A 9644-nucleotide genomic window follows, 5' to 3' on the forward strand; every position below is an offset into this window, starting at 1 on the left:
ATTAGGTAAAGCAAAAGCTGTGCTTGCACTACTCAGCAGTAACGAAAACACCTTGTATTACCAACACTGTTTCCAGCAAAAATGCAAAACAGAGCCCCAGACTAGCTACTCTGAAGAAAATTAACTCTATCCCAGCCAAAACCAGCACAATCTGTATCCATAAACTTTGGTGCAGCGATATGCAGGCTTCAAAACACTTTCTTTGCTCTTTCATGGTTTTCATTACTCTAGTGTACAATCTAAACTAACACTTAGCTTAGAATTGCTGAAAGTGGGGTTTTTGTGGATAGAAGTCTTGTTAGTTTCCCCTGTCTGTTTGTGTTTAAAAATTGCCTCTGTATAGTTACATTAAGAGAGGGAGAACACTGTGTTTTCTTGTTTTAGGATTTCTAAAGAAGGCTTGATTGGTTTATATTTAGTTTGGGGTTTAAAGGTGTTCTTCTGTAAGCATAGGACAGAGGGGAGGGAGCAGAGTGGAAGTTGGTTTTATCTTTCTTAAATTTCTCCTTTCTTCACATTTCCGAATTTCCTTCCAGATTTTCAAGTAAAAAATGGCTTTTGTTCAGCTACAACAGATGTGGGTTTCTTTCATGCCACAGAGAAAAAAATTCGTGGGGCATTTGGGGTCCATACCTGCTGAGAAAAGAACAGAAGGATAGGTTTTCTTTTTCTCAGAAACACCAATAGGGTTGTTTGTTTTTTCTCTTTTTTTTTTTCTTTTTTCTTCAGATTATTAGTTTAGATCTCTCTTTTTTGGTGGTGGTGGTTTGTCTTGTGGGTTTTTTTGGTTGGTTGGTTTTTTTGTGCTGGCTATGTATTAAGCAAGCCATTCTTAGGAATTTAAAAGGAAAGGAGGTTTTTTCCGCAAAATATGATGAAAACATTAGAGTATGTATCTAGAATAATTTAATATATAGGATGTTGAGAGATATAAGTTGATATATGTTGATAAGGATTTCAAGCTATAATACTGCTCAGGAAAACTCAGGGAATAAATAACAGTGCTGTTCAAAGAGTTTGTAAAGAACTGCCACAGAGAAAGTGATTGGAGTAATATTTCCGTATATAAAGTACACTATTACTTTATTTTTTTCTTGAACAGCATGCTTTTGAGCATGCCTTTTTCACAGTCCCTGCTTGAGCAGAGAAGTTAAGATATTTTCAAAGCATTAATATTTTTCTTCCTCGTGTGTTCACTGGTTTTGTACTGATGCACTGCATTTCTAGTGTCAAGTATTTTTCAGACTGCAGCTGAGCCCTTATTTTCATATGAATAAATAATGGGCAGCTGTAGAAACTTGCCATGTTTGGTCGTTTTCTGTATTGGTGGATTATATTGTGGTTGAGTGCTAACCTCCTGCCTGCTGAATAAATGTTGTGTTTAATGTAGTATTTAATATCTAGTTCTTGTTCGCTGGCTTTCCACTTAGGTAAGTGCTTAAAGCAGCAGAATGTCTTAGGCATACCCTAGTAATCTCTTTCATCCCTCTGACTGTACTATAGGCAACATGAAGCACCATTTGAAGGCAATCTAGTAAGTCAAGAAGTGATGCTGAAGCGTCAGGAAGAAGAAATGATGCAACTGCAAGCTAGAATGGCTCTCAGGCAGTCCCGACCTAACCTCTACCCAGGAGATGCAATTAGGTCCTCAATGCTTGACATCACCAGAGATCCACTGAGAGAAATAGCCCTGGAAACAGCCATGACACAAAGAAAACTGAGGGTAATGCCCTGATCTCAGGTGAACTCTTATTTTCACTGGAACATAGCAGTGTCTTGACTGAAACTGTAATATGTTGGATTCATAAACTGGGTCCTGTAATAAACAGTCATCAACAGATTAAATACTAGGTGTTTGGTGTTGCCCTGATAGGAAAGACCTACTCTCACAGGGTAAAATTCTGAGGTTTTGTGGCATTAGTGGCTACATAGCCTAAAGCAGTATCAAGATATGCCAAAACAGACAGCAAGCCTTGACTAAAGATTGCATCGGTTAAACAATATAGCATCCTAACAAAGGTAAGGGGGTAGTTTTCTTCTGTATTCTGTGGTGTGTTCCACCACTTTGATTTGCATTTATTTCTTTAGTGGAATCTGAATGTGTCCCACCAGCAACAACGGTTATTAAGTGAATGGGTTTGGAAGGTAAAGAAAGGCAGAGAGAGGATTCATTTGGCTTTTGGGTTCACCCTGGGTCACTGTGCAAGCTCTCCTTTCTTTTGCTAGCTGTCTTTGTTTACTTCTACCGCTGTCTCTCTATGTAAGCTTGTATTTCACCCACATACCAGAGTGACTGATGTTTAAAAGAGGTGATGGCTTGATGCCCTCTGCTGCTGTTTTCTGTGAATTAGATTTATTTACTAATATATTTTTAAGGATGTGATTACTTGAAACAAGACTTGGGTGAATTTGCTGTCCTAATGCAGCGTAATAGTTTTGGCATCTTCCAGTTCACAGTCCTCTGACTAGTTAGCTCATTTAGGCTTTAACTAACTGGGTTGGTTCCCCCCACTGTGGCCCTTGAGATGTATGTGCAGATGTTTTACATATAGTAGACAGTAGATAATAGCCAATGGAGGTTTTCCCTGAAAAGATGAATCTTGGGCCACTCTTTAATGTGGTTTTGAAGTGGGTATTGTGCAGGGGACAGTTTGTACAGGTAACCTCTTATAACTTACAGGGTGAATTAGTAGAACACTTGTTTGTCTACAGGCAGATAGAAATTGGCCAGGATCTCTACTTGAACCCAGCAGGTAGAATTAAGCTGGAACACTTAAGTCTTCAGGAGATGAGACTTGTGTGTCACAGGCAGAGATTGTTCAACGCGGAATCACCACCAGTGCAGAAAACCTTAGTAATGCCAAGCAGTTGCTTACTGAGATAAGCCCAGATGGTTCCAATAAGCAACCCTCACCTTGTATTATAAAGAAAGACAAATAATATTGCAGTGTTGGCTTTTTGCCCAGCAAAGGTAGGAAAATATGCTGAGTAAAAATGTCACCAACATTGTAGTTTGCCAGTGGTATCTGGCACATGAGCTTTTAAAATCAGGTTCTTTAGACTTACCATTTTATGGGAGGAATTCAGTACAACTTTCTAGTTTCAGCCTTTGCTTCTTTGGCATTTGCAAGGCAGGAGTTGACTGTGCCTCAGTCTGTTGTTCCAGCAACACAGTGTTCATTCATACTCTTGTGATTTGCAGAATTTCTTTGGCCCCGAGTTTGTGAAAATGACGATTGAGCCATTCATCTCCTTGGATCTACCGAAGTCTATCTTGGTAAGAAAAGGGCTATTCAGCAGGCAGTGACAGGGGAATTATGTTAAACCAACGAATGCGCTTCTGTTGCAAGTGTGAATGTTGGATTATTTTATTTCACAAAATGCAGACTAAGAAAGGGAAGAATGATGACACCAGGCGAAAAGTGAACGTGATGCTTCTAAGTGGGCAGAAGCTGGAGCTGACCTGTGATACCAAAACGATATGTAAAGATGTCTTTGACATGGTTGTTGCCCATATTGGCTTGGTGGAGCATCACTTGTTTGGATTGGCTACTTTAAGAGGTAAGAATAATGATTTTATGTAGTTGACATGTATAGCGTAAGAAGAATTGGCTACATGGTGTTGAGAAAAGATAAGCAGAAAGTACCTGGCATCTACAAAGCATTTAGAGCTACGTTCTCCTGTATGGAGGCAAAGTAGATTCCTCAATGAAGAACACTTCTACGCAAGAAAATTCTACATTTGCATGAGTAATGGCAGTTCATTTGGGCAGCCTTTTCCCTTTGGTTGCTGAGGTTTTTTTTCCCTGTTGTTTGCTGCTGTCGCTGACTAATGCCCCTCAGAGGACATGAAAGAGCTTTGAGTTCTGTTAATATGCCCTAGGCAATGTTGCAGCCTCATATGGAGGCAGACCTGTTGGAATGCATAGGAGGACACCTTCTGTTGAGGGAGTTGCCTTAAGGAAAAAGTATTTGCTCCTGTGCTGTTAATTTTTCACCATTAGAACAGACCAGATGCTGGACTTCCCCTCCCCAACACACACACACTGGGTAGGTGGTCTTTGTGGTAGAACTAATGTCTTCAGACCTCAGTTTCCTGTTGATGTATCTTGCAGGTTGTTGCTGAAGTGTAGTGCCCAGAATATTGGCGTGGGATAAAGCCCTTAGCAGCCCAAGAGCCAGCTCTATCCATGGCAGAGTCCATACCCAAGACCACTCTATCCTTGGCAATTTAGAAAGCCTTGAAAACATTTTGGAGAAGTGTAAATGCTACAGAAGTAGGAAGAGAGGGAAGGAATGACAGATTTGGGATTTCCTATGGGATAGAAAATTTGAAATTTTGAAGAAACCCTAGCTCCTATTTTGTAGCTGTTACCAAAGCTACCTTTCTTTTTTCCACTGGTGTCTTCAGGATAACTGTAGAATTATTTCTTCTGTTCATATTCAGTGTCCCCTTTAATAGCTATTGTGCTTATAAGCCATTGTTAGTCAACAGGAAACACTACTGTTCAAAACCAAATTTCAGAATTGTAAATCTGATCTTGATTTGGTTTTAATGCTTTTTACCCATGTGCTTTCCTTCTAACATTCGTGGCAGACAATGAATTTTTCTTCGTTGATCCCGACATAAAGCTGAGTAAAGTAGCTCCAGAGGGATGGAAAGAAGAATCGAAGAAAAAGAACAAGCCTCCTGTCAACTTCACTCTGTTTTTTCGCATAAAGTTTTTTGTGGATGATGTCAGTCTTATACAGTGAGTGTATGGAAAAAAAAAATAATTAACCCCTTAAGCCCTACATTTATGGACAGAAACTGGATATTAATCTAATACTGAAAATAGGCTATAACAAGAAGAGTACCAAAGATGGTGTGGGTTTTTTTTTTGTGGTTTTTGTTTTGTTTTCCTATTCTAGGCACACGCTGACCTGTCACCAGTATTATCTACAGTTACGGAAGGACATTCTGGAAGACAGGATGCACTGTGATGACGAGACAGCCTTATTATTAGCATCCCTAGCTCTCCAAGCTGAGTATGGAGATTACCAGGCAGAGGTACACCATCAATTTCACCTTTGAGGAACTGCATTCTTGCTGCTTAATTAAAGAATGGACTGTGAGCTGCTACAAGTGCTTCACAGCTCTGCCAACAGCATATCAGCAGAGCTTCTATTTCAGGGCAGTTTTTGCTGTGGGCAAGTTTTCTTTTAGTCTGACACAGGGCTGTTGCAGAATCTAGTTCAGGATCTGAGTGTTGAACCCTCTCTCTTCATTGCAAGTAGAGACAGGTTTGAATAGGAAGAAACTACATGTGAAATTAAGCTCTGGGTCAGGGTTGAGATTCTGCATCCCTCTCCTTAGTCAGTTATACTGTATTATTCTCTGTAAAATGAATGTTTTTGCTTCATTCGTGCTCATACAGTAGTAGTGTGGAGCTGCGATCACGAACGTGTTTTGTGTTGTAGGTGCACGGCATGTCATATTTCAGACTAGAACACTATGTCCCAGCTAGAGTGATGGAGAAACTAGATCTGTCCTACATCAAGGAAGAGCTGCCGAAATTGCACAGCACTTATGTGGGTGCATCTGAGAAAGAGACAGAGTTAGAGTTTTTGAAGGTAAGTGGGCAGCAGTTTGCTTCCTTAATCTATGACTTAAAAAATTCCTTGTGAGAATGTGGGTGCATGGACTTGAAGTGAAAGCACAGGAAAACAGCTCAGGTTCTGAATAACACTGAAAGGAAGAAAGCTGACAAGTTCGTCTCAAAAGACACATCATTACAATTGAAAAGAAGTCGTAATAGGTGGGAAGGAGGTCTTTTCACTTTTTTTCCTCAACAGTAGTTTTCCTGCTTTAGCTCAAACTAGCTTAAAGCAGCTATTGATCCTTGTGTTTACTCTAAAGGAAGCTGTGATTATGAGCAGCACACCCTGCATTCCCTATGTCCTTTGTTAGTTCTGTTGAGATGAAAAATTAGGGAATGTTTTTTACAGCTAATACCGTTTATGGTGCTAGATATGAAGCAAGCCAGAAGCATTACTGAGCAGACTTACTTGTGCAGGTACTAGGTAAGGTGATAGGAAACTATAATCACAGATATATTTGGTTTATTCTAAAAGGACCCACTACGAAATGTAATTATGGGTTTTGCTGCTGTTGCTCATGAGATAATGATCAGGTCCTGCCATGATACAATGCTTGCAAACGAGGTCAGGGGTTGACAGTTTGCTGCTGAGACACTGGATACCCATGGCACTGTAATTCCACAGTCACACTGTAGTTCCACAGTCCCACTGAGAAGGTGGTGGAAGAGGCACTCAGCTGACTTTGCCCTTTCTAAGGCTGTTGCTGGTTTGGCAGAAATGTTCTTGTAACTTAACCAGGGAGAACAAGAGCGGGGCACTTAATCCTAACTAAACCTAATCTGATGGGGGGGTGGGAAGAGCAGTTAGATGCCCTCTTTTGATTCATTACATCAATCACTCATGCCAGTACTGAAGAGACGGCAGGAATGAATGCCTGAGAGTGCAGACTGAGTGAACCTGTAAACTCTGTAAGTGGAATCACCAGGCAGAGAGGAATAGTTTTTTTCTAAAATATATATATAAGTGTATATGAAAATATTTATAGGGGTATAATATTTATATAGAGGTATACAATACTTGTAATAGCCATAACTTCCCATTCTTAAAAGTTTTGTTGCATCGGTCTGTACAGTTATGTCAGAGGCTCACAGAATATGGGGTTCATCTTCATCATGTGCTGCCTGAGAAGAGATCCCAAACAGGTATCCTTCTGGGAGTGTGCTCCAAAGGAATCGTTATTTTTGAAGTTCACAATGGTGCCCGCACACCTGTACTACGCTTCCCATGGAGAGAGACAAAGAAAATATCCTTTAGTGTAAGTTGGTTGCTCTTCCCCTACCTGTGTGTACATGTTTGTATTTGTATCTCCAGATACTGGTGCCTGAGAAGAGATCCCAAACAGGTATCCTTCTGGGAGTGTGCTCCAAAGGAATCGTTATTTTTGAAGTTCACAATGGTGCCCGCACACCTGTACTACGCTTCCCATGGAGAGAGACAAAGAAAATATCCTTTAGTGTAAGTTGGTTGCTCTTCCCCTACCTGTGTGTACATGTTTGTATTTGTATCTCCAGATACTGGGGGGGGGACAATTAAGCTGCTGTTTTACAGTGTAATGAGACTACATTTTGTGTGGCTCAGCTGTGTTGTATTATGGCATTGAAATAAGATTTTTGATATTTTAAAGATCCAGCCTCAGAAGAATTTAGCACCTGTGTTTTGGCAAATCCATAGTGATGTGAAACGTGGCTGCTCTGCCTTCTAATGAAAGAGCTGTTATGAAGATAGATCAAGGGCTGCTCTTAGCATGAGTAGAAGTTCTGCCCACTGACTGTGCTTCTGGGCAACCTGGTCGTGCTGCTGCATGGGACATGGGTAGTAAAGAAGCACTGGGGCGAGAAACCTGCATTAGAGGACCGGGCACTGGCAAATGCCAGCACTCGGTGTAATTAGGACATGCACCTACGTTGCTTTTAAGGTGCTGTATTTCCAAGAGTAGTTAAGTTAAACGGGTGCTGACACTTCATCTGGACCATACCAGCCAACTTTAGTGGATATACCGTAAGTTGGTGGTCATGTGTCAGTTTGTAATGAGTTGGGCTTCAAATGCTTATATAGGTATTGAAAACAGTACTTCTAACTCTGTCTGATATGTTACTGAAACACTACAGCCTGTTTCATTTGTGATAAGGTTTTAACTAGAATAGGTAAATTGAAGTTTAAAAATTACTAAAAGGATAAATTTAAGATCTGGAACATTAACTGATAGATTTCATAATTAGATGGGCATGTAAAATCATAGAATCATAGAAGGGTTTGGTTTGGGTTGGAAGGGACCTTAAAGATCATCTAGTCCCAACCCCCCTGCCATGGGCAGGGACACCTTGCACTAGACCAGGTTGCTCAAAGCCACATCCAGCCTGGCCTTGAAGACATCCAGGGAGGGGGCATCCACAACATCTCTGGGCAACCTGTTCCGGTGCCTCTCCACCCTCTCTGTGAAGAATTTCTTCCTGATATCTAATCTAAACCTCCCTGATTTCAATTTATACCCATTACCCCTTGTCCTATCACTACAGGCTCTTGTAAAAAGTCCTCTCCCAGTACCCTTGTAGGCCCCCTTCAGATACTGCAAAGCTGCAATGAGGTCTCCTCGGAGCCTCCTCTTCTCCAGGCTGAACAAGCGCAATGTAGTTCTTTATTTCTTGTGACTTCCACAGAGGCTTTTGTAAACCCTGTCCTGCAAAATATAATAGTACTGGTACTGTCATTTGTCAGCACTAACAGTAATAGAGGTGGATGAAATAGTAATAAAGTACCATCACAGCTAGGCCAGAAGTAGCTTTCAAGTGCTACTTTGTACATCTCAAGTTACTTTCAACCCCTGTCTTAACAGACATCTCTCCCATCAGTGCATTTTGCTCCAGGAAATTTTGAATGCTGTTAACTATGCACAAGCAAACACAAAATTCTTTGTAGACTAAAGGAAATCATTGTCTCCAACTTTTTTCTTTCTCCGTTGTGTAGAAGAAGAAAATAACTTTGCAGAACACATCAGATGGTATTAAGCATGCATTTCAGACTGACAGTAGTAAGACTTGCCAGTATCTTCTGCATCTCTGCTCTTCCCAGCATAAGTTCCAGCTACAAATGAGAACCAGGCAGTGCAACCAAGACACTCAGGACATTGGTAAGGACTGTGGTGCTGTGTTGGTTTTAATAGCAATCAATACATATTTTTTATAAGGAGAAAAACTGAACTTGTGTTTCAGTAATTCTGCTGAGTGTTACATGTGTGTAGCTCTACATTTGGAGGGCTTATACTATAAAGAGAATCTACTAGCTAAGCTTGTTTAGGTTTTGTTTAAGAGGGAAAAATAAAGGAGTTGGCAGATCACACAGAGCTGGCACACAACAGCTCCTCTAAAATAGAAGGAATCTAAAAATAAGTCACTAATAGTACTTTCCCATTTGATTAATGCCTTTTGGCTTTTTTTGAGAAAGATCTTTGAAGGTATTTTATTAACAGGATTTTTACCTGTTCCTTACTCTGAAATGAATTGGTTTGATAATGTGAGATTACAGATAAAATGGTGTGATCATATGAGGGCAGATACAATAGGGAGCATTTCATGATGTTGCATCTGTAATCTGTGGGTGCAGCTGTCTTTATTCCAGTTAAGTGTTTGGTGGACGTAGCAAGGAACAACACTGATGCTAGTTAATTTTCTTCAGCATTGCTGTCTAATTTTTTTGTATGATAGAAAATGTGAAGGTGTTCTTTTTAGATAGAAAATATTAACTGGAGAATGCAGTCATTGAAAAAAATCCTTCTGTACTAATTTCTTCACTATTTGCAGCAGAGCCCACTTGGCTGGCTGGCTTTCAGTGCAGCCTGGAAGTGCTATTTTGGTCAGTCTGCCTGCTCATTCTTTTTGTTCCCTTTTTTAATCTGTCTGCATTCCAGTTGCTGTTAATCCAGACTTTCACCAATGTATCTGGAATGGAGTTTGTGACCCCATTGCTGTGGAGATTGTGATCTCTTAATTAAAAAAAAAAGGGGGGGG

At 40.4% G+C, this 9644-nt stretch overlaps 1 protein-coding gene across 1 annotated transcript in view; it reads left to right on the top strand.

Annotated features, from left to right (window-relative positions):
• Window positions 1–1503: 1503 nt before the first annotated feature.
• PTPN13 (protein tyrosine phosphatase, non-receptor type 13 (APO-1/CD95 (Fas)-associated phosphatase)) overlaps window positions 1504–9644 on the top strand; it is a gene marked incomplete at its 5' end in the record, with an annotated part of 42034 nt that continues 33893 nt past the window's right edge. Inside the window, 8 exons of the mRNA XM_010149257.1 lie at window positions 1504–1723; window positions 3203–3277; window positions 3387–3561; window positions 4598–4751; window positions 4912–5050; window positions 5461–5613; window positions 6713–6895; window positions 8605–8767. Of these exons, the coding sequence (XP_010147559.1) occupies window positions 1504–1723; window positions 3203–3277; window positions 3387–3561; window positions 4598–4751; window positions 4912–5050; window positions 5461–5613; window positions 6713–6895; window positions 8605–8767 (1262 nt within the window). The remainder of the gene's footprint in view (window positions 1724–3202; window positions 3278–3386; window positions 3562–4597; window positions 4752–4911; window positions 5051–5460; window positions 5614–6712; window positions 6896–8604; window positions 8768–9644) is intronic.

Source organism: Eurypyga helias, unplaced genomic scaffold (assembly GCF_000690775.1).
Source record: "Eurypyga helias isolate BGI_N326 unplaced genomic scaffold, ASM69077v1 scaffold7363, whole genome shotgun sequence".
NCBI classification, from domain to species: domain Eukaryota; kingdom Metazoa; phylum Chordata; class Aves; order Eurypygiformes; family Eurypygidae; genus Eurypyga; species Eurypyga helias.